The 27,089-nt window shown below is 43.1% G+C and overlaps 1 protein-coding gene across 1 annotated transcript; it reads left to right on the plus strand.

The window, feature by feature from the left end:
- The first annotated feature begins 1,936 nt into the window (after window positions 1-1,936).
- lima1a (LIM domain and actin binding 1a) lies at window positions 1,937-27,089 on the plus strand. The gene is made up of 11 exons (XM_030734832.1): window positions 1,937-2,066; window positions 4,204-4,390; window positions 7,318-7,363; window positions 11,675-12,076; window positions 20,008-20,065; window positions 22,244-22,338; window positions 23,461-23,526; window positions 23,673-23,724; window positions 23,946-23,995; window positions 24,168-24,301; window positions 24,966-27,089. Exons 2-11 carry the CDS (start codon window positions 4,266-4,268, stop codon window positions 26,023-26,025), a joined length of 2,088 nt encoding a protein of 695 aa, XP_030590692.1. The 5' UTR covers window positions 1,937-2,066; window positions 4,204-4,265; the 3' UTR covers window positions 26,026-27,089.

Below are 27,089 nucleotides of genomic sequence, written 5' to 3' on the forward strand. Positions count from 1 at the left end.
GTTGTGGAGCAAAAAACAAACAATAGTTTGTGCCAATGAACAAATGTTAGACTCTCATGTATCAATGAAGGCCAGCAGGTTCATCTCCTCAACATCAGATGATATGCAGTCATGTTGCTCATCAGCTACCTACCACATTCTTCTTTCATTTAGTCCCTTTAGGGGTCCCCACTCAGATCATCTGCCTCCATCTCACCTGGCATCCTCTTCTGTCACACTAACCCCCTGCATGTCCTCCTTCACTACATCCATAAATCTCCCTCTTACCTGTTGGCTCCATATTCATCATACTTTGTTCAGTATATCTATTATCCCTCCTCTGCACATGTCCTGACATCTCAGCCTTGGCTTTGTCTCCAAAACACTTGGCCTGAGCTGTCCCTCTGATACACTCATTTCTGATCCTGTCCATCTTGGTCACTCCCAGTGAAGATCTTCACCTCGGCCTCCTGTCTTTTTGTCAGTGCCACCATCCAAATCATTCCAAATCTCCAATCATAGTCCATAGACTCCTTCCTGACTTCATGTGCCAGTCTGTTCACCACCGCTGATAACACGAAGGGGCTCAGAGCCGATCCCTGATGTAATCCCACCCCTCCTTAAACCCATCTGTCACTCCTACCACATGCTTCACCACTGTCCTCATACATGTCCTGCACCAGCCTCACACACTTCTCTGCCGCTTATACACCTGTGGCCATGGAAGTGATTGGAACACCTGAATTCAATGATTTGGATGGTGACTGAATATTTTTGGTATATAGTGTAACTGTGGGACAGTCATCAATTGTTGAAACAGATTTTATTGAAGTGAGACTGCATATCTGAAACCACTTCTCTACAGACGTCTCTCATTTTTAAAGTGCTTTGCAAAGGAAAATGAGTTTCAGTACAACTTAAAGTCATTATTACTTAATCATCTTCCATCTCATGAGGTGAAAGTGAAAATAACTTTCTAACCTGGGAATTTCTCAGGAGTCCTACATGCAGGAGTGGTTGGGAATTTCTAAGGTGAGACGAAGCCAGCGACTTTCCACAGCTCAGCACATCCGTCATGTGTTTGGGATTAGACTCACTGTTAAGGAAGTGACACTAAAGAGTGTCAGAGCTGAAAGTCTTTAGAGCCACCACAAGGATGGAGGTTAATTATCCCAGAGGGCCTCAGTGCAACGTGGCACCTCCAGCAGTTTGTTCTGTTGTCGTGATGAATGAAAGCTGTGTCAACAAACAACAACAAAAACCCATAAATGTATCTTTATTATCTTGATTGCAACTATATAGAGGGATAATTATTTATTTATAATTACTGGTGTTGCTGCTTTGACTGACAGCTGGATGCAGACACAGCTGTCTGTATCATATTGCTCTTTTAGGCTTCATCTCTGCTAATTTGAGCTGTTTTAGCTCCAAGAGTCAAAAAGCAGTCTGAAGTTTGAGTTTTTGACTCACAGGGTTACTTTTCAGCTCAGAACATAATTGTGACCGGGACGCAAGCCTCATAAAGCCTCATTCTTCTCATTTTAAGTGGTTATTTTCTTTCTCTTTAAAAACGTACTTATTTTTATTAGTTTATTTTATTTTATTCCTTCCCCCCTCAGTAAAGTCAGCGAGTACTGTGAATGAGTCACATCCTCTAAAGTCTTGACCCTGTGAGAAAGTGGGCAGCAAAGAGTCACTCAGCTTCCAGGAATCCAGTATGGGAATCCCCACCCCCACCCCCCACCCCACTCTCCTCCCCATCCCCTCCTCCCACATGCTGCTTGTCTGCCCTGCTGTTTGACTCTGAACCCACCGGCTTGCTCTTCTCACATACCTTCAGTTTGCTCTGTACTCCCGTAGAGACACTGCTGCTGATCATCAGGGGAGGGGAAGCTCGTACCTGCAAGGTAGACGTGAATTCTGCTTCGTTATTGGCTGAGAGGAGTTAAATAGGAGTGGTTAGTCTCCTCCTACTTCCCTTTCTATTCAAAAGCACGAATGAAAGCAGCCGGGAAGCGAAAAGAGAAGGAACTATAGAAAGAGTGGACATCTGAGCCAGCTGAGTGAAAAAGCAGAGACGGTCACAGGTTGGTGGTTTCATTTTGAAACTTTTTAAGATTTTCTTCTAAAGTTTTCTGTGATTGAAATGATTAAGAGGGAAAATGACAGTAAACTGTATTAACATTCTTAGAGAGGTGAGCATCACTGAAGTCTTTGCATCTATAAAGTTTAAAATTAGGCATCCAGACCTGCTTATTTTCATCTCAGCTTAAATTTGGCAATAAAATAATTTGGAACAAAAGTCCAGCTTTGCATGGGCTGCCTCCGTTTTACATGCTGCTTTGTTTGGCAGTGATGACCTGAAATGCTCTGGAGTCGCTATCACCCCTCATTTGTATTTTAGCAGGGAGCACTGCGATCACATGACTGTAGCATCAGGCTGTGCTGGAGCTGGAAGATTTAATCCAGTAGTTTAACATTTGACGGTTACAGCCTCTCCAGGGTGACCGAGTAGTAGTACCCAGTATGAGTTGTCCAATAAATATTTACAAAAAAGTTAAATAATGCCCTATATTTGGCCTTGAATCAACAAGGTTTTGAGTTTTACACTGGGTGCCCTCCTCCTTTTCTGACACAATTAAAGAACTGATCCTAAATAAGTAGCAACAGGTGATTATTAGTGAATCATTTAAGGCATCATTTGGAAATGATGCCACAAGTTTGATGGTTTCAGTGTCAAAAAAAGAGAAATTTGCCGCTTACCTTAAGTTGGGAAAAAAAACTGAATACCCATGGATTTTTGGATGATTTTTCATCAGCACAAGGCATACACCGATCACATTATGACCACCTTCCTAATATTGTGTTGGTCCCTCTTTTGCTGAAATAACAACAGCTGCTGTGTATTCTGGCAGCTTTCTATCAGAACCAGCATTAACTTTTTCAGCAGTTTGAGCTACAGTAGCTCGTCTGTTGGTTCGGACCACAGGGGCCAGCCTTTGCTCCCCGTATGTATCAGTGAGCCTTGGCTGCCCACGACCCTGTCGCTGGTTCTCCACGTTACTTCCTTGGACCACTTTTGATAGATCCTGACCACCGCAGATGGCAAAAACCCCACAAAAGCTGCAGTTTTGGGGATGCCCTGACCCAGTCGTCCAGCTTAGCCCTTGTCAGATTCCCTCAGTTTCTTACACTTGCCCATTTTTCCTGCTTCTAACGTCAACTGTTCACTTGCTTCCTGATATATCCCACTCCCTTACAGGTGCCACGATGAAGAGCTAATCAGTGTTATTCATTTCATCTGTCAGTGGTCATAATGTATAAAGATGTTATTTTAGATCATTTATGACACTTTAGATAAGAAGTAAAATTATAATTTCAGACGCTTTCATTTAGAAAATAATGTGGAACTGTATCAGTTACTCAGTTGTGTGGAAATGTGTGGGCTTTTTTCTTGTTTCTCTGGGTGTTAACAGTTGCAGTGATGCACAAAGCTTTCCTAATATGGCAACATCCCACAACAGTCCACCTGCTGAGTGACGTAGAGACCCTCGAGGTGCTGGCGTCACCGGCCTCATTGTTTAATTCATCCAGAGCGTGTGTAACTCACAGATGACAGTTATTAGCTGCATGCAGCCGCATGCCTTCATCACGGCCTCCAGGCTGCTATATTGCAGATAGAAGGAAGCAGGTCGAGACGTGTCTGTCTGTCTGTCAGTGTGTTTCCTGTGAAAGTGAGAGTGTATAAAATAAGTTTTTGTGTTGCATGTTGGTTGTCTTGTCTGCTGGTAGTTGCCCCGGGCGTTCAGTCAGAGCAGCAGCACACAGGGAACAGATGGTCAATGACTGTGTGACGTGGTCTATTGACTTTCTGACTCAGATGTCGGGGCCAGGCCGTGCTGCAGTGGTAACAGACAATACGTGCAGTCTGACGAAATGTATTGATTTTCTGTGAGGGTTTGTACATGATCAAACTGGCTCCTCTGAACTAAAAGCCTTTGTTTAACCACTCAGACCCAGACTTTTTTTTTTAAAAACACCATGAGATGAGTGTCATAAAAATTTGAATGCACAGGAAGGGTGTTTCTCTGAGCTGGATTTAGAGTGGCAAAGCTGCAGAGGAAAAGGAAGCAAAACCAGCACCAGCTTAGGTGCTTATTTTCCTCAGATGTGTGTTTTTATTTGGCTCAAAGTGCTCCTTTTATTTATGTCCCCTCCTCCCAGTGTTACGACTTGTGCTCCTGGAAAGCTGACAGGCAGACTGATTGCTCAGACGTACAACAAAGATGGCCTCCGTTGCACCGTTCAGCCGAAGGCAGTGGGCATCCCAGTCGCTCCGGGTCACCGCCAAAGAGCTGTCCATCGTCTCTGCCCGGGGTAAAAACACCGCCATTGCAGAGCGCTTCTCCAAGTAAGTCCCCATCACGAGTTTAATAATTTACCAGCAGCCACTCTGCAGATCCATCATTTCTTTCCACACTTCACACAGTCGTCGCTCCTCTCCTTCCGAGCAGAAATGAGGTCATGGGGTTCCTTATAACATTTTCTTGCCATTCAGCTTTTCTCAGTTTCCCCTTTTCTGGAACGATGTGACTATGACGGCGTCAGCCTTTAACCAGCTGCTCCAGTTTTACTCGTCCCATCTAGTTTTCAGTCTTTGCAGAATAAAACAGAAGTGAACTCTTTATGGAGGTTCTCCACCATTCAGGGCATCCCGTTTACCAGGTATCAAGTGACTAATTTGGAAACTGAGACAATGTGTGGTAGTTAATCTATTTGACCACTAGGTGATAGTAGTATTCTGTCTGTGCAGGTTTCTGTATTATTTTTCTTCCTGATCACAAGTAATGGTTATCAGTATCAACACAAGAACACTGAACAGACTTTAGCAGACCACAGTCTGTGACCCTCTCACATCTAAAGACAATGTTTCATCAGACTGTGAGATCTAGATTCCTTCTGAGATGGTTTCCCATCATGCTTCTGGTGTAGATTTACAAGAAGAAAACTGTTGAACAGTGGAGCTGGAGCATAAGGAGTTTTTGGTTACAGCTGCTCTTTGTGTGTGTGTGTGTGTGTGTGTGTGTGTGTGTGTGTGTGTGTAATGGTTTCATTGTGGCCCAAAAGAAAAAGGAGATACTGTGGACTGCTTAGATAAGGAAGTGAGTGCATTTAGCAGTTGTTGACAATCTTCATGTGATTGAACTTAACTATCTACACGAGCCATGACAGCAACAGTGTAAAGAATCAGGGGTTAAAGTGGGATTTAATAGGTATGGAGAGCCTGAGATCTGCTGTGCAGCAGGCGAAGAAAAACCACAGAGACAGAAGTCAAGTCAATTTAGAAAGCTGCTTCATGTATTCTATAAGAGAATGTTGCATGAGCTATCATATTATTTTGGCTGCTTTCCATCAAAGTGAAAATCATCTTCAAAATTAATTTGATGGTGTTATCATTTCTGTATAAGTGGCCCTCTATATGTTTGCAGTGGCTCATTTTTCTACCAGCTCCTTCAATGTGATTGCAAACAGGAAATAAAATGTAAATAAACATAATCGATAATATAAAATCTACTCTTAGGCTCTGTTAAGATCTCTTAAATATTTGGCACAGGGCTTTAGATTCAGTCTTTAAAGCTGCCTGTTGTCCTTTTTGATTAACATCAAACAGCCCAAAACGGGCTTATTAGTGTTGGTGTTTCCACAGTGGGGCTGTAAATCTTTGAAACAAACTTAATTTGGACTCACTGTCCCAAACGTTGTGGCACAGATGATTGTGTCTCAGGTAAAAACACCTGTTAAGGAGAGTTATGGTTCAGCGGTGGTAGCGCACTGGCAGCTGGGGACTGCCAGTTTACCTGCAGAGAGCGATTATCACAGCTGGTCTGTGGGCCTGTTTGCTCTTCTCTGTGGCTGATGGACAAAGTTACAACATGCAAAGAGCTGCAGCTGCTGTCTGTTCCTGCATTTATGGCTCACTTTTCAACCAGTTTTCGACCGATGCAGTATCATCCATGTATTTGGGATTTTTGAGCACTGCATGAGGCAAATATCTACCTCAATGGCCACAATTGCAGTGCCATAAATTAAGCAGTAGCCTTCATTGATACCTTATCTTTGTCTAAAGTGATTTCCTGTTGCTGTGGGTGGGTGGAGCTTGTGAAAGAGCAGCAATGAGTCTGTTTAAACTGCGGACATATAATAATTAATGTCCCACAACTCACTCTGTTCAACGAGGCAAACATGAACACACACAAACCAAAACAAAACTCCTGCCTTGGTGAGTTATTTATTTATTTTTTTTTTTATTGATGAGTTATTCAGGAGCACGCTGCTCACTTTTCTTCCTCCTCCATCTGTCTTTACTGTTCTCGAGCCTCTTGCAGCTGTCAGCAGCCTGTTAGTTAGCATTAGTTCAGGGTTGGGTTATTAATTGTCTTGTATTAATCTATACAGTTAATACACCCGCCTGGTTATCAGGGTTGATGTTTCAAGAGAATTTTTTGGCTTTTATTAGATGCTGTACAGTGAAGAGAGACAGGAAAGTGGGGGGGGAGAAAGATGGGGGGAAGACGTGCAGCAAAGAGCCACGGGTCGCCCACGTACCCGGGCCGCCTGCACCACAGCTGTGTGGCGTACATGGTTGCTTGCTCACCCACTGAGCCCCTCTGGTGCCACAGGGTTGATGTTTTGCCAAAATGTCAATTCATTTCCATTTATTTATATAGCGCCAAATCACAACAAACAGTCGCTTCAAGGCTCTAAATATTGTAGGTAAAGACCCTACAGTAATTACAGAGAAAACCCAGCAGTCAAAACGACCCCCTATGAGCAGCACTTGGAGACAGTGGGAAGGAAAAACTCCCTTTAACAGGAAGAAACCTCCAGGCTCAGGGAGGGGAAGTCATCTGCTGTGACTGGTGGGGGTGAGGGGAGAGAGACAGGACAAAAGACGCTGTGGAAGAGAGCCAGAGATTAATAACTAATGATTAAATGCAACAGGATTTTATTTTGAAAATCCCAGATACACCAGCACTAACTTTTTAACTGGAGCCGTAGATTTTTGACCTTCACAGATCCACGGATGAGACAAAGCTCGACTCTGACATGATTAATCCACTCCTCCACATCCTGTGCATCCTGTTTGCAGTACAACATGTGATGAAGATTTTCCAGCCAGATTTGCTTTAACCAACAAATCCTTTTGTTTTCGGAGAGAAGCAGAAACCTTTTAAAATGAATTTCCTGGTTGTGTACAAGCAGCAGCTGCTTCCGCCTCTTCGCTGGCCCTCATCTTCTGCCCGTTATTGTGTCTGAACTTGTTTTTGTCCTCTGCAGGTACCAGATGGCAGCAGAAGAGGGCAGCATAGAGAAGAAGAAAACGGTGTGTAACACATTCAAACGCATTCACATTTGTCTGCACAGATTCGCTGCTTCCCAGCGGTGGAATAAGTGTCTTCGATCAATGCCACAGTACCTGTTTTCACGTTAAGGTTCAGAATTAAAAAAGAAGATATTTACCACCCTGGCCGTCCCTGCACCAGGACCACCCGTACCTGTTATTAAACGCACAACTTGCTGCCTTGTTTAGACTGTGGCTCATTTCATTAGTGGATTTCTGTTGAATTGCATCGATTAGAGCAGTTTTAGGAAATTTTAGAGGGAGAGAAAAATTATTTTGTTCAGCAATAAGTTCTGGGCCTCAGTGGGTTTTTTTTTTTTGTTTTTTATTTCCATTGCAAGAAGGTATTATTTTTTGCTCCTGCTTTACATCAACACAGAGTGACAGAAGGCTAACACTGTTTTATTTTTATTTTAACCAGCATCACAAATTTAACGCATATTTTACAATCTGAAAAGCTACAATACGCTCTTTCATCCAAATAAGGGAAAAACTCAGGAAAAAAAGAGGAAAAATTCAAGCAGCAGCAGGAATTCATCTTCCTGGGTGGGTGGGTGGGTGGGTGTGGGGGCGGTTGGTAGATAAACTACTGTGTAGACGCTGCACGCACATGCTTTGTTGTACATGTTATTTCTTAACATTTTTCCTTAAAACTATGTGGACATGCACAGACCAAACCCTCATTCTTTTGAGTTCAGCGACCTCGTGTGTCTTCATGTGTTGACTTTCTCTTTCTGTGTGGATGTGACGCATTCTGAGAGTGGATTAAAACAGAGACTCAATTAACTCCATTAGCTTGGAGACGTTGCTCCTTGAAGCATCTCCAGCATGCAGACTCCAGCAGTGAAATTAGTGTCTTATCAGTTTTGGCATCTGCTGTCCTGCAGCACTGATAACGAGATGCCTCCGTGTCACCTGGTCAGTGCTGAGATCCAGGCCCTTTCTGCACATACACAGGTAGCTTTATCCACGCTTAAGGCCCTCCTGCCCTGCATGGAAACAACATTTTAGGTCATTGAAAATGAAGTTTTTGAAGAACGCCTTCCAGGAAAAAGCTTTTCAGGGACACTGCCCACATGTGAAAACATAATGTCAGAGGGGTCCATCTTCATCCGCTTTGCATGAGGGGATTTTCTTTTTCTGCAGTTGTAAATGTAGTCAAAATATTGCTCCTGTTAATCTTACTATCTGCAAATTTAATAACCCCCCCCCACCCCCCCCCCCCCCCCCCCCCCCCCCAGACTGATTGGGCAACACTTCTATAAGATTAGGGAAAAACTAAAAGCAGGAAATACCCATCCAAGTGTGGACAAAGCTTTGGGTCAGGAAGTAGGCCGACAGGCGGCTTTATGAGCTGAGGTAAGCTGTGATGGTTCTGTGGAAATTTTGCTTTCATTAAGTTTGCTGTGCTTAAAGAAGTAAACTCAAAGAGGCACATTGAATATCAAATGTTATGTTTATATCAGACCCAATTAATGAGCAGTTTATACCTCCCAGGTTACTGTTCATATCGTTTGGCTCAGTTCTTTATCTTGAGCTGCTGCTTTTTTTTTCTTTTGGTTTGCAGTAATGTTGTTTGTTGGGTGCTGCCTTTTAAGTGTGGACTTAATGGTCCCTTAACTTTAAGGCTCATAACTGTGAAACTGTTGTAAATACTTGCAGCCAGAAGATTAAAAAAGAGAAAGCATGGAGCAGTTTTCTGTTAATCTATATTTCTTGTTGATGCTCATCTATAAGACAAAATCTTTGTTGGCTTTTGTACACGTAGTTTCCAGAGAAGTGATTGGTCAGTAGGTGGTGGGTTTTGTATGTGCTGATATCCTGTCTTGCAACATAAGTTGCCGACCACCTTCCTAACCCTAAAAACTCGGGTCAAACCCAAAGTTGCCGTGCTCCCTGGTATTTTCAGTGAAGTTGTCTTTTCTGATGAGATGTTGTGTAATCTGACATTCCTGCCTCAGGGCATACTGCTGCTGTAAATAGTGGTTCTGTAGAATTTCTCTGGCAATCCTTCATTTCCTGAGAGGAAGGTCGAAGTTGAAGGTGTTCCTATCAAATCCAATCTCTAAACTAAACATCAGACACAGATACCAGCCCGGGAGGCTTATCAGAAGATTAGTATTTATGCAGGTTTAGTTTCTGTGCAGTTTTTTTTTTTTTTTTTTTTTTTTTTTTTAAGGTTTCCACCTCCCTCCCCTTTACCTTTTTTCTCATTTCCTGCCTTTATTTTCCCTCCTTTCCCTCACTGACTGTCTCTGTTTCTGATTTTCTTCCCCTCCCTCCTTACCTCCCCGCCCCCCCTCACCCTTCGCCCCCTTCACTCCCTCTCTGCTTCCTTCCCTCCTTCCTTCCCTCTGTGTCGTAGAGGGGGTGGGGGGTGGGCTAGTTACTTCATTCTGATCACTTTTCAAGCCTCTCACATCTGGGACAGCTTGTAGCGCTTTCAGCCGGTCAGCAGACGACACCAGCACGCACATTTTCACAGCGCCGACCGGGTCATCTCCTTCACTCTCAGGTTTTTTGACACACACGCAAAGTTTTTCCAGCTTTCTTTTCAACTCCAGGTTTTATAGATGTGCATGCAGAGCAGCTCTCAGCTCTTTTGTCGTTCATGTAGGAGTTTGTTTCCTTTTCTTTTTGTTACCTAGCTCAGACTGCGCAGACTCGCAAGAATGCCAGCATGTAGTTTAACATCAGTGCAGCCGGTGTTTCACTTACTTTATTTTTTATTTTTAAGCTTCATTCAGATATTGGAGACCATCAGAGTGGCCAAAGTGTGTCCAGCATTGATGGACTTTTACTGAGTAAACTAAAAACAGCCTCAGAGAGCAGCTAGCATCCCTCAGTGGGAGTCTCCTCTGACAAAGCCTCAGAAATTGTGAGTCACCATCGTTTATTGTGTGGCTGGCAGTAGAAATGAGTGTTATCTCCTCTGCGGTCTCTGCTCTGGTTGAATACTTCAGACAGCATCCTGTTCACGCTGCATGCTGCACAGAACTCGAGCTGATTAACCTTCAAGTGACTGAATGCCAAATATTTATATGTGCTGTTTTTAATCAGGGAAATGTTTGTTATCAAGAGTTTGTCTGATTCTCCAACTTTAGATAACTTTTTACAAGAAATGGCCCAACGGTGTGAAAACTGGTGTGAAATATGTGCATGTTGTTTGTTTGTTTTTTTCACATTATACGCTTTAATTCCTGTCAATTGACAGATAAGAGCTTGACTAATTCCTGTTTTTAATATTTCATGGATAAATAAAATGGCACAGGAGCCACAAATGACCCCCCCCCCCCCCCCCCCCCCCCCAGTCACTTTAGTCATTAACAGTTTGATTTCCTGAGGGTTAAACAAATATAGGAAATATTTAACCATAACCTTGACTTTATAACTTCAGCAATCCAATTTGGACAGAGTGCAGGACATGTTTCACTTTGTAAGTTACTGTTAAAGCCAAAATCATCAGGTGATTTATTTACTGGGTGGATAAATGTTTCATTGTTAAGCTGTTTTTAAGCTCTAACTCCTCTGGTTTCACCTTCTTAATATAGTTGTTTGTGGTGGTGAAAATGAGGGTTAGCTTCTGTCTCACCTCATTATAGGCTTTACATCTGCATGATACACAAAATATTTAGCTCTATCTAAATAATGTAAATTAATAGACTTTTTATGCTTAAATCAGTTTTTAGGTGGTTTTGTAGGTTAAAGGTGCTTTTTCTTTGCCATCTGTGATGATGCACTTTTAAGAAACTTGAAGTTTAGCATCTGATGTTTCTGGGACTTTGCAGGACTTTTTTTTTTTTTTTACATTATCATAAAACTACTAAATAGAAATGAAAATAAGGGACACTCGCAGCACGTTGCACATCTGTGCGCCTGATCTGCATCGAGTTGTATTTTAAGATATGAGTTGAATTAATTAGTCTTTTCAAATCTTTCCTGACACAAAATCCAAATGTTTTACAGTGGAAATAGTTTTGGATGCAGGCAGAAATGCTCAGTATTGTTTGTCTGAATTCAACATATTTTTATTCCCTTTTTTTTGTTTGCTTTCTGAGGTTTGCACAAAAAATAAATCTAGATGTAAATAAAGGGGGGAAAAAAGAGTCCATTGATGCTAATTTACAACATAAATACATTTGAAAGGACCAAATACAAATGTCTGTGTATCCAAAGCTTTGGGATTTGTTGAAACTAAACTACAGAACTATTCCAGCTTTTATTAAACCAAGCTGATGCTCCAGAGGTAAAACTTATAAAAACTGAACAGCTGATTGGTTCTTTCCTGTTCAGGTTGCAGAGCCTCTTCCCTCGACACTGTGTGGCGGCAATCTGAGTGTATTAAAGAAACGCTGGGAGCAGCAGCAGCAGGATCCTCCATACGTGCAGAGACACCAATCTTCGGCCCCTCAGACTCCCATTGGCGCATCACTGGGCTCCAAATCTGCACCCTCATCGCAAATCAAGCTCCAACCGGACACCCTGAGAACCACCGTGCTCTCACAGGACCACGGTACAGAGATCCAGGTGACCAGAGAGACCAGCCAGGACATCACGGACATGGAGGCGAAGCCCAGCAGAGATTCAGAGGAGCGGGAGGCAGCATCAGCAGTCGAAGTGCCTGAGTGCGAGAAGCCCAGCATCCCCCTCAACAGCCTCAAGATGATGTTTGAGAAAGGAGAGAACCCAGACAAGGCAAGTACTACTGATCTGCTTCTCAGGGATGGTGACCAGCAGGTTTGAGTTTCTCCTCATTTCAAACACTCGATTTTTAATCAAGTACTTTACCTGAGTACAACTTTAAGGTGATATGTTTTTAAATTTACAGGAATTTTTTTACTCCAGTTCTTACAATAATCTTCATGAATGACTAGTTTGACTCAGTGTAGCTAATAAACTGGAATTGAGACTTCTTCCACTGCTGAAGTCTCTTTTAAAGCTGCATCGTTTATTAGAATGAATCAGAATTACTGAGAGAAGCATTAACAGTCTGGACTCTCTGAAGCTCTTTGGTTAAATCTTAAACTGCAATCAGGATTTTAAAGAGTGTTCGCTTGTTCTCAGAGAAGTCAGATCCCCCCCAGTGCCGTCATGCTGATAGTCACATGTTGCAGCCTCACTTCACATCCTCCTCCTTTAAAAACACACACACACACACACACACACACTCAGCTGACTCGCACATCTCTCTCTCTGCAAGGATCCCCGAGCGGATCTCAGCTTCACGCTCCCTGAGGCAGCTAACTGTTTGTGGAGCATAAAAGTGGAAGAATTTAAGGTCCGGTCATGCATTAGCTCGAGGCGTGTAGAATGTAAAGTGCTCATACTCTGAAGTGCGACATGTTAACAAGAGCCAAGCTCTGTTTCCTCAACACAGAGCACCCATTTTATGACTTGAAAAGTCGTCATGAGGCTTTCACAGGCAGACTGAGTCTGTGCTCGATGTGCTGGACTGATTTTAAATTTAGGGTTTAGCGTTCTGTTATTGTAGCCCTCCCAGTCATGTCAGCAGAAATGTAAAAATCTGAAATAAACTGGCCACTTATGTGTGCATGCTAGTAATAATAAAACAAAAGTAACAATTCAAAAATATTGGAAGAAATATAAAATATAAAATAAAAATTCACCTCCAGTTAAAGAGATCCAAACTGGAGCACATAAGAAAAATTAATTCAAAGAGTAATGAAAAATGGCGGCACAATGGCACAGTGGTTTGCACTGTTGCCTCATAGCAAGAAGTTCCTTGGTTCAAGTTTGCATGTTCTCCCCATGTCTGTGTGGGTTTTCTCCAGGTACTCCGGTTTCCTCCCACAGTCCAAAGGAGTACAGTTACTGGGGTTAGGTTAATTGGTTAACCTAACCAATTAACCCCCCCCCCACCATGAGTTGACTAAACAGAAAAAAATGGATGGAGTAATTAAAAATTTGCTGGTCAGATACTAAAAATGGAAAAACTTTCTTCACTTTAAAAGTGGTGAGTTATTTAATTTTTTTAAGACCACATAATGTTTATTAATAAAGATGTAGAAACATGAAAGCATATATGACCTTCTCAAGATCACCACTAGAAAGGGAAGGAAAAAATGCGTTTCATTTGGACACAGCATGACTAAAGAGCTGATTTGGAAACATGGAGGGGGGGGGGGGGGGGGCAAATACACCAGGAGGGGGGTGGAGTTTACTGTCATTTAGCTGCAGGAAATTCTGAAACATCTGGCTCTAAATATATGAGAGATGAGATCATTTTTAGGCTGCTGTTGCAAAATAAACACAAGTCATCTGCATAACAATAAAAAGGTTTTGGTTTTATCTAATAATGGGACCTGTATTTTTTCCAACTGTATTTTTCAACTTATTGTTCATTCACTTTCACTCTGTGTTGTTTGATTTTGAGAGAGGAGTCTAAAGTTAAATATTTTTATTATTAAACCTGATGATCTGATGTCTGTGGCTTCAGCGTTCACATTTTTTGCTGCTGCTATCCTTTTACCATATTTATGGAAAAGAAGGGAGGGGCTCAGTTATCAGCTGATGCTAGCATGCCTTAAGATGGTTCCATATACTGAACCACATACCTGCTAACTGGTTCTAAGTAAATGACAAATACCATAATTTTAGCTTTAAACTAAAGCAGTTACTATTTGTACTTAACATGTTGGCCTGTAGAGATTGACTCACTCTTGAAGCCAGCCTCGTGTGGCCATTTGAGGAACTGCAGCTTTATTTTTTAGCAAAGGTAGACAAAATTAATATCCTGCTGCCACTGATTTATATTAAGGGCAGCCGGATAGGTGTGTCCTAATAGTGTGTGTGCCACAGAGGAGTGAGACCTTCCACACACAGATAATGCTGAACAGGATTGACTCTTCTTGGCTTTGGTCTGTTCATTAGTTTCTAAGAAGACTCAGACGTTCTTTTAAACCTGAGACGAGGACAAAGAAGTGGTTGTAAAGAAACGTGGAAGTAAAGTAAAATGTGGCGTTCAAACAAAGACCCCCACCATTCTCCACTCCACACCCACCTCCTATGTGGGCTTTTAAAAAGTGAGATGAAGGAGCGCTCCAGGGAGTTGGAGGGAATTGGAGTCTTTTTATTGCATGCTGCATAGTTGTCCTTCCAAAGGAGGACTTGTTTGGGGAAATCCTTGAGCTGAAATACAGGATCTGTGCAGCTCAGTAGACACGGCGTCCAGGACTTGCACAATAGGCTCCACTGTAAGGCTGAGGCTGGGCTCTCTGCGTCTTTGTTGAGCTCCCCTTCGTGGGGCAGATGATGTAATGGTGCAGCAGACTGGCAGGCTCATGACTGCAGACAGCTGATCTGCGCTCTGAGCCTCGTCAGACCGTCTCCCCCAAGGCCATCAAAGCTCTCCACCTCCCCGCCCTGCCTCATCAATCATCCTTGTGCTCCACTTTCTGCTACTCGGCCCCTCCATCTCACCCCTGTTTTCTCTCTTAACCCTCACTGCCACCCATCAAAGACCTCCACCCTTCTTTCCTTTGAAGTCCTGTTATCTGGGATGGCAATTCCTGTGAGGTGGTTGGTCTAATATCCCTCCAACCCCCACAGACGAGAAGTCTTGAGGTCTTATCGTGTTATTTTGGAGGGGATTTTTATACTTGCATGTCTTTAACAACAACTGGTATAAACTAGTGTATAGATATCAGTGGTTCCCAGAGGATGAACACCCATAACTTTGGTGATCACCTGAATTTTGTTCTCCTGACACCAGAATGTCAGTTTTCATTTATCCATTGAAGTCCAGGCCAAAATCATTTCATTGATTTAAAATAAGAAGCCCTTAGTTTGCACCATAATCAGTCCTATAAAAGTCTTTTAAAAGTAGGACTTCATCATTTTTTCTTTTTTTTTTTTTTTTTTTTTTTTTTTTTGTTGACACTATTTTTACAAAATTAATTGGTAATCATCTCACAGCTGAACCAATAGCACTCATATTTAGTTTTCCTCAGAGCAGAGGCTCTGTGCGCTGGCTGGTGCCGACACAGGAAAGTGCAAATTCAATAAAAAGTTGGCTGTTCAGCCAAGATTTTGCAGCATGGATGGCGCGTGGTGTATTTTGTGCACAGAGTTCCAAACAAGCTCCAGTGGGAATCAAGGAGGTGAAATTCTAATGTAATCTTCCTGGACTCCCTACATTGCCACGTTTGGATACAATTTGGATACATCTCATTATGGAGACGCTAAGAAGAACTCGTAATCTTGGATCCAAATTTCCTTTGGCTGACCCTGTTGACTTATTAAGTACAGCAATACAATTAGCTAGCATTTGATGTTTGGAGGTTTCTGTCCATCCAGCAGAAAAAGATGTAAATAATTATTTACATCTACTAATTGAAAGGCTGCTGGATCGATCCCGGACTCCTCCAGTCCGCAGGCTGAACCCCGAGTTGCCCCTGATGCCTCCATCAGTGTGTGTGTGTGCACATGTTAGAACACTTAGGCATAGCTAAGTGTGTGTGGCTAGTAGCAGGAGATGCTTTAAGTGCTCAACTGAGTAGGCACTATATGAGTACCAGTCCATTTACCAATTAATGAGCCTGAAGCCTGATGCATGTCTTACAGTAGCATTCTGCTAATGCATGCTGACTTTAGCTGGAAATTCTCTGCTGCTGCTGCTTGGTTTATGCCTCATATCGAAGGGGCGGGTGGTGCTGTAACACCTGTAAGGTGCTTTACTACAACTGAAGCATGTAAAGAATCTAAAAATTATTGCCTCCATGAAATGAGAAATCCAGAGTCGTCTGGTACAACTCTCAACTTGAACTCAATACAACGAAAAGGAAGGAGAGGCGTGACTGTACTGTACAAGCTGAAGGAGGAAAAGCACTAAACTGGCCAAATAAAATGACTAAAGTCACAAAACTCGGCCAGTCATTGAGAACCGATGTTTGTCCAACTGTGGAGCCATTGGTTGCAAAAAGTCATTAAGTCATAGATGTTATAACGGATGGATGCAGCTTCAGTGAAGCCACTGTGGAGGTGCCTAAAACCTGCATTATTTTCATTACTTCCTTTAGGCCCTGACCTCTGTAAATATTTTCCTGGTGATTTTATGAGCTCAGTCATTAGTTGGGATCAAAACACTGAAAGATTTAATTTAATAATGTGACATCATGGTGGCTGCGTCCCATCTTTTACTTTCTTTATTAACAGAATCGACATTCGATAGCTGTAATTTGGGGGATATTTAGGTAGGCTGGCTTATAGAAAATCTATTTTTTCCAGCCTGATTTGTAGCTTGTATGAAGCGTGTTGTGTCGTCACTGTGAGCGTGCTCGTGTTGGACTCTCTGGTGCTTTGAGCTAAAAGTTAGCCTGCATTTATTCTCTTGCAGCCTTTATCTAAACATCTCCCTCTCCATCCACTCCCTGCTCTCGGCTGTCATGAGGCACTCTGAAATTAACTGACCCTCGCCCCTCCTCCCTCCCACACAGCCCAGCTCAGCCCAGCCCCAGCCTCCCTATCCTCCCTGAGTCACCAGCTGCTGCTCCTCCACCTCCCTCCTGCCCCAGATCGTTCCTCTCTGTAGGCCTGCTGCTTTATTCTGAGGCTGGGGGGCCATGACACACTTTAATAAAAAAAAAAAAGAGAGAGAGAGGGGGGAAAAAAGGGCCATCTGTAAATCCATGGCACACTTTGACTCCCCTCCTGTCGTCATCCCTACCTTCATCCGACCACACCCCTCTTTAAGCAGCCCCCCCAGGAACACCTGCTCCCTGTCGCCTCTCCTATTCCCACCCACTCTGTCTTCCTTCCTTCCCTCTTCCTCCTCCCCTAAAGCCATCTCCAGAGGGTCCTACCCCACTTCTCCCCTGCCATAAGCCACAGTCTGTGCCTCTCTGCTCCGGAGCTGCAGGTCCTGCTGGTGCTGGATTCAGACACACGATCAAACTCTTTCAGAACTGTCTTCCTCTCGGTTTCTCAGCTGACTCTTCATCCTCTGTGGCTTTTTTCTCCCCCTCCATTTGTCTTCACGAGAGGTAGCTATGACATATGGTGTTTGTGGCTTTCTTTGTTTGGCTCTGAGACAGACTCCACTTTTACTTTCCCTGCTTATTATTTCATTGACTTCTGTGTTGGATGAGGATGTTTTCACAGCACTCAAAGGGGCCTTTTTAGACAACTCGCCTGTAATACAAATGGCTTCACAGAGGCCACTTTATGGACTTTATCAGTGGCTCCTTTCAACTGTCAGCTCACTCTATAAACGGTGCTATTGTATGGCTTGAGCTGGGTATATTAACACCTTTAAAGGGTGCTAACTGATGCTGTAGGTGCCTTCCTGCTCTTTGTTTTGGTACATGTTGTCTTTGGTAGACTGTGTGTGTGTGTGTGTGTGTGTGTGTGTGTGTGTGTGTGTGTGTGTGTGAGAGAGAGAGAGGTGGGGTCATGAGGGGAACTGCAGCCCACTCAGTCTGTCTGTCTGTACGGGAGCTTTAATAGCATCAGGATTAGCACCAGATTCTTTGTCTGGCCCACTGATCCAGCCTTCTGAGACACAACCTGGCCTCATATGCTTGTTTACATCCTGCCCACCCCCTCGTGTACAGACTCATGCATACAGACCAGTCTTGGACCCACCCACCCCCACCCCACCCTCCACAAAAAGCTGCACCTCCGGCCTGTGGAAGATAATCCACCCTGGGGAATATGTCCATTCTTATAAAGATGACGGTTTCCTTTGTTGTGATTTTTGTTCCTGCTCTTAACATCCCCCTTACAGCAGAGTGTTGGTGTCTTTTCCCGTTCAGAGCTGATGATTCAGCTCTTTCTTAATCCTAATGTGTATTATTAATTATTGAACTCACTCCTGACTCACTCTCAGATTTGCCTCTTACCCACCCTCAGATTACATCATGCTTCTCACTGCTCAGTTTTTTTTTTTCCTTTTTAAAGGGGTAGAGGTTAAGCCCAGAGGTGCAACATTTGGAAATCCTGCTTCTTTAAGCTGTTTTAATCTTTATTTCTGTATTAACGAGTCATGTGTGTACTTTAATTATCTGACTTTGCTATTTTCCAGCTAATTTTTATTTTTGGTTTACAGCCTCCAACTGGACTCTTTTGGTTACCTCTCACCACTTTTCTTTTTTTTTTTCCAGCTGTGGAAGGTAGCTTTTGTTTTTGTGACTTGCTCTGATACCATTTAGTGAATGGCAGCTGAATATAATGAAGTATTTGGCAAGTAATTCCCCTTTTCCAGGGGGGGGGGGGGGGTTCCCAAGCCAGCCCAGACATAATTTTTTAAGCATGTCCTGGCCCTGGGGCCTCCTCCTGGGTGGACATGCTCAAAATGCCTCACCTAGGAGGCATCCAGCAAACATCCTCAATCAGATCTCCAAACCACCTGAGACTTATTTCAGTGCGGAGGAGCAGCAGCAGCCTCTGAGTGACTGAGCCTCTAAAACTGAGCCCGGACGCCCTACAGAGAAAGCTCGTTTCCACTGTTTGTATCCGCAATCTTATTCTTTCTGACTACACGTAACTTAAGGCCATAGATGGAGGTGGGAACGAGATTGGCTCTGATGCTCAGCTCTCGTCACCACAACAGATCAATGCAGCATACGCATCGCTGCATCAATCGATCAGTCTGTTTTAACTTTAACACGTGTCGTGTCAGGCAGTGATTACAACCGACCGATGGATCTGGTTGGAGGATTTATTATCCGGATACATCTTTACACAGACACAGGTTAATGTGTTTGCGTGGGGATTACATCGCCTGTCTGGCTGATTGAAAGCCTGTTTTTTTGCCTTTCTCCTCAAAATATGTGCAACCCTGACTCTAGTTTGTGAACAGTGGGTCTCCGTGGCACAGAGGGATAAGATGCACCAGATAACACTCATTAGGGGTTTGTCAGTTATTTTATTCAAATATGTGAAAGTGAGATGTTTTTGTTTGAGAGGATAAAATTGAGGGACAGCATAAGTTACACAGATGATCTTTAACTTGTCTGAAACACACGTTCATCCACCTTTTCCCGTTATGTAAGACGCTCTGTTTCAGCGTTACGTTGTGAAATCTTTCTGAGCTCTACTTGCTGAAACCTGCAGACGCTCTGAGCCTGTCGGGACTCGGGCCGAAGCCGAAATCCTCTTCATGGCTCCTGCAGCCTGAAGGCTAAATGTGACGCGTCACTGTTCGACCTGTTGTGTAATCTTTACCTTAAATGACGGGAGACGGACGATTTTGTGCCTTGAAGGCAGAGGAGAGGTTCAACTGGGAATTCCCCACATTCCCAGCAAATCTTCCTTTGTGATAAATTCAGCAGGTAGTCTTTTCTGACCCGCAGCCGAGGGGTGATCAGTTTGTTTTCTGGCTGCTGCCTGAGGACAGATGGGGGGTGTCTGTCTCAGACACTGAGCTCATAAGGGGATTAAAGTGGTTTGGACAGCACAAACACTCACGTCACTCTTGACCTCTGTGATTTTCTCTTACCTTTGCATTTCCTCTCTCTGATCTTTCTGATTATCCGTGTACAGCTTCCAGCCTGTTTGCTCTAACGGATCAAACATACGAGCATCAAATGGCTGTGTGTGTTTTTAGTTTGTTTCCTTATGTCAGTTTGTTTTCTACATTTGTCTTTTTCTGTTTGTGTATATTGAAGGCATCCAGAGAGCAGACGGGCAGAGGAAACACGGGCAGCATGGAGCAGCTAGTAGGAGGTACACACTTGTTTTTAATGTGTTTTTAGTGGGCAGTTTCTTTAATGGGGAAAAGGAAGAGAGATGATCAACAACATGCAACAAATGACCCAATCCAGGGTGATGTGTAATGAAACTTATTAGTGTTGCACATTTCTTATTATAAGTTTATTATAACCATGAGGATGCCAGCGAGCCTCACATTTCTCTTTAGATGTGGTCAAGATTTAAAATACCAAAAAGTAACCAGCAGAGTTTTATTACTGCCAGAGTGGAAACCTTCTGTAATACTTCATCTTTAAAAGCTGCCATCAGTGGATGAAATGACGGCCATACAACACTGTGGACTTCTGCCAACGTTCCCTCCACATCCCGTATGAATCTTATAGAGCACTCAGTGATTTCATTGGCTAAAGATTTTAATTTAAACAGGAAGTGAAACTATTGGGATTACTTGTACTTTTGCGAGAGGCAGTTTTTTGTTTGTTTTTTAAACCCCAAATTGAGTCCCCTGGATGTGACACAAAAGGTCAAATTTTATAGTAAGGACTCGTTTATTGGAAAAACTGAACCAATGACATCAGCTCCTCAGCAAAGGTAATATGTGTGTAAAGTGAAAGTTGCTGCTGACTCTGCAGTCCACCTCAGCTTTATAGGAGTGTGTTATTGCTCTTCACGTCATTGTTTTGGTTCATGATTTGTTTTCTTATTAATCTTACATCCAGCTGCAGTAGAAATAAAAATATATTAATGATAAATACACATATTAGATCAATGCTGGTTTCCAAGGAAATTATGCAATGTGACTTGCTGACAAACTGATCAACTTTGTGAGATGATCATTGTAGTTTTAATGATATTTACCTGTAGCTGAGTAACATCAGCACTAAAGTAGATGTTGGGTTTCTGTCTGCCGAAGTGTCCTGATGGCGTAACAGCTGGTATCTTTTTGGGTTTTTTTGGTGACTTCCAGTGTAGCCAGCAGAAACCTGCTTCAAGGCTTCTTGTTTGGCGCACTGTTTGCGAATCTTTAAGCTGCATTATTGCCAGTAACATTGGGTATCGGCTGTATTTTGGCAAATGCAGTCCCTCCGTTTTTCTCTGCTTAAACAATTTTAGACGGAGTAGTTTTGAGCAAACAGAAACAAGAAGGCTTCCTGTACCAAAACTCTCTTTCATTGCAGATTCTGCATATCCATATGCTGGAATCTGTTTATAGAGATGAATATTACTACTTTAAGCCAAACAGCGTCATGCTTTTAGGTTTGAGGAAGCTTGGCTTTAAACTTCTCCAATCAGAACGAGGATGAACTGAAGGGCTGCAGTAAGATCATTCGGCCTTATTTGGACTGTGGATCACGCAGAGCTATTCTGGTAGAGTCCATGTATAAAAATATGGATTTGGAAGTGTGCAGAATAATTCCACATGTTTTCATGTTTCTGGAGAGCTGGTGAATATATTCAGCCTCTTTTAGCTCAGTTTTTGGTCTCCACCAACCTCAGAGGCAACTGTGGCTCATTTTGTTGTTCTGCAGCTGTGCGACTTTTTAAAGAGCTTTTTCTCTGAAAGAAAACCAAAAACAGCAACGTAACTGTAGGCTTGTCATCACGAAAGGCCTCTCTCGTGTATCTATGTGGTCATTTTAACCACTGATAACAAAAATATTGATGATGGAAAAACAAATGGAAACATCTGTTATGTCAAAGGTAAACTCATCCTCTTCTTTAACAGTGTCAGATTTACAGTCTTTAGGATTTTTTTTTGGCCTGGTATTCTTCAAAGAGTATTTTGAGTGCCTTCCTGACTTCCTCTGGATGGATTGCATCCTTCCCAGAAGTGGTGAAAAAGGCTGAGAAGTGACGACACAGGCTGCTGTGTAAGCCCTGTGATCAGCCCACTGCTTCAGGAAGCACAGGAAGAGACAAACCCACTGTTTCCCTCCACGCTGCACACAGCTCCTGACCCTGTGCTCCCATCCTCAGCCTGCATGATCAAACAGCACACTCTGCACTCGCTCTGAACCGGGACGGTTGGAAAACATGAATCCTGAACTCAGAATTCGACAGGACGTTCCCAACAATTAATGAACTGGATACAGCAAGCAAAGAGTGTCATTCAGCCATGATGTGCACACTGAAGATGACAGAAAATGACTGAAATCTTTGAGACAATGAATTCTGAATGTTGTCTTTTGACAGATGGAAGCCTTGCAGAGTCCACACCTCTCCGTGATAGGATGGCCCTCTATCAAGCGGCCATCTCCAAACAGGAAGTCCCTCCCACTTCAGTCCATGTGAGTGTTTGTTTGTTTTTCCTTTATGCTTTCAGCAAGTGAGAAAACAGGAAATGAAGGTGGGGAGACTCCTGAGATGGTCAGTGAGGTTTCCCAAGGTTCAAAAAATGCTTTAGAACCAGCTGAATATCGAATAATATAAGAGGACAAAGGAATGTAACCTGAGACTGAACTACTTGTATAGGTGCGTTATTTCAACATCAACATGATCCACATACCTGCACGTTACAAAATAATTAGGTGAAGTCATAGAGAATGGACATTCATTGGCCTCAGCAAGCCCCGCTGTGAAAAACATGCATCAGCTATCATCTTTTCCTCAACATGAAACAGGAAATGACTCATTCATGACCTTTGCTGCATGAAGCTTGTAACATGAGCCTATTTATTATTTAGACAGATTACAGAATCATACTCATCTGCTGACAAAAGGCCAAAGTATTTCCAAACAGAGTGTAAATCAGTCTCTGTGGAGCTGAGCTGGGTTGTGAACCCTGTGCCATCACCACCACACGGATGTTGAATTATTCCAGGCCTAAACGGGCCAAGCATTTGGGAATTTTCTGTTTTTTAGGATTTTTTTTTTTTTTGATACAAACTGTTAATTTAGCTAATGTAAGAAATTTCAAATAAAAGGTATCATATGTTATTTGTATGATAAAATGTCCATGTAGTCACTCATGGGAATTGTGGTTGGCATCATTTGCACCCTATTTCTTCTACAGACCAAAACATTGTTTTGTTTTGTTTTTTTGTGTGTGTGTTTTTGTCAAAATGTTTAGACTAAATTATTACTTGGAGCCAAATGGTGTGCATACCTTTTCCTTTTGCTTGCAGCTACACGACTGCAAGTGATTCCAGATTACAGAATCAAGATTACAGTATGCATAATCGTGGGTGCTCTGTTAAATCTCTCATGACTGTGTAACAGCAGCTTTTCCCCCTCACAATCAAATTGAGAACATTCATTGATAGCCGCTAAAAACTGAAGTCTTTAAGCTTGAATTCCTCTGCGGTCTCCACTGCAAACTGGAGGCTGCAGAGATCCATCTGAGCGGGTCAGATGCTGGACGTTTATATTTTATTGTTAACCTCCCATCTGGTCTCTCTTGTTTGGCTCAGGACGATCAGCTGGACGGTTTCAGTGGGAAGCAGAAGGAGAACGTCCCTCCGTGCACTCTGGACATGGTGAGAATTTAACAAAACGTCTTCAAGCTATAAAGTGTTTGAGTACCTCAGTTTCTGCTCATTTCAACATCCGTTTGTCTAAATGAACAGAACTGAGGTGTCAGTTTGATGGCATTTTCTTCACATCTTCTCTTCTCTCGTTTCAGAGTCCAGAGTCTGATCCAAACACCAGGAGAGTTTTTACCTCAGAGACCAACGGTAAGTTACTCTCCATATCTTCAATAAGTCAGGGTGAAAACCTCAGATATGTGGGGTATTCAGTATTAACGGTCTTCATCTTAATGTCTGTCCTTGGCTTTAGTGTGTAATCCTGAGCTTCTCCCTCTGTGTGGAAAAGCTGTATCAAATATGGATATGACTCCCTCTAGTGTTCATTCTGCATCACTGCTGTTTCTCATTTTTATTTTGTGCTCTTGCAGGCTCTGAACCGGGCACACCCACGTCCTCAAATCAGCCCAAGACTCCCAGGGTGAGTCCTCACAGGAAACATTTAAACCTGCCACGCTGCACTCCATTTCCAACTCTTCATTTTTATTCTTGGACTCCACTAGTGTATCTTTGTCTACATTCAATGTGATCATCAGCCATTTAAACAGTGCATATATGACTGAAAATAGGGAAAAATTTTTGTGTGTGCACAGAGCTTCCGCCTGCCGGTGAGAGAGACCTGCGTGTCATGCCAGAAGACGGTTTATCCTTTGGAGAGGTTCGTGGCCAACCAGAGCATTTACCACAGCTCCTGCTTCCGCTGCTCGTACTGCAACACCAAACTCAGGTGAGGGCAGCACAGATATCACGATCATGTCGCAGACGGTACACCCAGGTGAACGTTTATTGAGGATTTTGCTGCATTTAAAGTGCCTTCTCACTTCAAAAAATACATTTTTATACTCTAAGGAAGGAGGAGCTCTGTGTCTGGAGATTCATCCAGAGAAAATGATGTGGTGACGTGCTTTTTGCAAACAGCAAATTATAATTAAATGATAAAACTTATTTCAGTAATTCAAAATCAAATAAAAATGTATTAAAAAAGTAACTTAAATCTGGATTTCAAGTGCATAACCGTTCAGCTGAGCCTCTGGAACAAATGACAGACATCTGTCGAGAAGACTGAACTAAACTCAGGCTCCAGCAATTAAAGGTCCAAAATTTAACCTGAACTAAACTGTATTGGCAGGTCCTGTGCAGCTGTTCTCATTCCCAGTAATGAGAATTTAAAGGCATTCTCCAAATATGTTCTACACTTTATATTTTGATAACATTTTCCAGCAAAAAATATCCAAAAACCTTCATAAAACTCTGAAAAGTGTCTGTATTTCTTAGATTAACCTGCTAAGATAAAACTGTCATCACTCAGAAGTGTTTTAGTTTCACTTCCTTTTTATAAATAAAGGTCTGTCTTATCTAAACAGTCTTATTTATTTATTTATTTATTGTAGTCTGGCGAATTACGCCTCCCTGCACAACAGCGTCTACTGCAAGCCGCACTTCTCGCAGCTCTTCAAGGCCAAAGGAAACTACGACGAGGGCTTCGGCCACCGGCCACACAAGGAACTGTGGGAGGGCAAAAACGAGAGTGCCGAGGCTTCGTCGCCATCTGTGACCAAGCCAAAGATCCAGAGCCCAGCCACGTCCTCAGACCTGCAAAGCCCCAACGTGGAGGACTCCCCACTGGCCAAAGTCAACGTCCTGACAGCCACCATGGAGGCTCTGGGACAAGGATCCTCAGAGAAGGCTGACAGACCCACAGAGACCCGCAGGCTGAAGATCTCTTGGCCACCAAAAATGGAGCCCGAGGTCACGCCCAGCTGCAGTGGAGCCACGGCCACAACAGAGGTTCTCTCCAGTGGTAAACCAATCAGAGCAAAGTGGCCTCCAGAGGAGGACTCCCCGTCCACACCCCCAGAGGAAGCCAGGGGCTCACCTGTTCTGCGCCGTAACTCCTCCCTGAAAGAGCGAAGCATGCCCTTCACTGTGGGAGCTCAACCCGACAGCCCTCCTGCTGCTGAGGCCAAAAAGCAGAGGTCGCCTCCTCCTGCGGAAGAGCTGCAGCTGAGTCCTGAACCTACCAGCATGGATCTGCAGCAGGGCGGCCAGTCGTCAGGCAGCCAAACCCCCACTGAGGACAGCTGTGTGGACGTGCACACCAGCTCTGGAGAAGAAGAACAAGAGGCAGAGATGAAGAGCGAAGACACTACAGACCATCTCCCCACAGAGGAGGAGCTAGACGACGCTGCAGGAAGACTAGCTGAAGAGGAGGAGCAGATGGAGGAGGAAGATGGTGGGGTGCTGGAGGAAGAGATGCCGGATGTGAAACTTCAGGAGACCCCAACTGAGCCGACTGCCATCTCCTCTCCAGAGGGGGAGGTGGAGGCCAGCCGGTCGTCTCAGGACGTGGGCTTCTGGGACAGTGAGGGGGAGCAGGAGGAGCTGACGGTGGAGGAAATGATTAAACGAAACCGACACTACGAGGAGGAGGAGGAGCACGAGGACGTGTAAACTGAATTCACTGCTTTTGGCCAACGCAATGACAGCCACAGACGCTTAACTGAACTTCTTCTGCCATTCCTTCTTTTTTATTTAGACAGTTTCTTCTTCTCTTCCTGATACAAAGTTGCTGCCGTGTCCAGATGAATTTTATTTGTGCCTCTTTGACTCAAGCCATTTAAGACATTTGGAATAATCATCATTTTTTAAAACATAAGATATTTAAAATTATTCCCCTTTTTAAATAAATATTTTTAAAACAAATGTTAAGACTCAGAATAGACTTTTTTTTTTTTGTGTGTGTGTGTGCACGAATTTTATAATTTTGTATTTTCATCAGATGCCTCGTTATCAAACTGCTGTCATGAGAGCCCAGCTGCACAGCTGTCTTGAGACTGCAGTTCAGTTGGGATTGAAAAGTTTGAGACAATTCAAGCACAGAAAAAAAGTTTGGCTGTTTTTGGGTTGTTTTTTTTTTCTTTTCCTTTAGAGAAGCCAGCTATGACTTTGAGTTCTTGATCCTACAGATGGATGACAATTAAAGGAAAATCCTGCACAAGTGTCTTAGTAAAGTGTTAGGCCACAAATGCAGCTTTAATGCACCATGGCATTGATTCTGGTAGTCTGATGGAGCAAGAGAACACCATCCATCGCTCATCTAGTATTTTCATATAGATTCACAGCATGATCCAAAACATTGGTTCATAATATCTCATAGGTGGGCATTTGGGTTGGCATGTGGTGATTGCAAAGACCACAGCTTATTATTCATTTTTTCACCCTCAAACCACTGTGAGCCCTTGTCTCCAGGTGGAGGCGCTGTCATCCTGATGGAGACCACATGGAAATGTTTCAAAGGGGCAAAGTGGAGCCACCAGAATCCCTTCGCTGCAAGTCAGTTTCTTTTCCTTTAATTTGTCACATGTCTGTATATGAACACATTGAGCTGAAAGATGCTTTATGATCTTTTGTTTCCATTTTTGATGAGTTGTAACTGGACATGATTATTGTAATGTTTTAAGCCAGGGGACCAAATAGCCTGACCTGCTACTGTATAAATAAACAGTTGAAAACTT

This window comes from Archocentrus centrarchus, chromosome 7 (assembly GCF_007364275.1).
Source record: "Archocentrus centrarchus isolate MPI-CPG fArcCen1 chromosome 7, fArcCen1, whole genome shotgun sequence".
Classification (NCBI taxonomy): domain Eukaryota; kingdom Metazoa; phylum Chordata; class Actinopteri; order Cichliformes; family Cichlidae; genus Archocentrus; species Archocentrus centrarchus.

Excerpts from the sequence above, each read along its gene's own strand:
- lima1a (XM_030734832.1), top strand. The coding sequence starts at position 4,266 with ATGGCCTCCGTTGCACCGTTCAGCCGAAGGCAGTGGGCATCCCAGTCG. Across the intron at positions 7,364-11,674 it reads GCATAGAGAAGAAGAAAACG|GTTGCAGAGCCTCTTCCCTC; the intron begins GTGTGTAACACA and ends TTTCCTGTTCAG. Across the intron at positions 23,527-23,672 it reads CTCCGTGCACTCTGGACATG|AGTCCAGAGTCTGATCCAAA; the intron begins GTGAGAATTTAA and ends CTCTCGTTTCAG.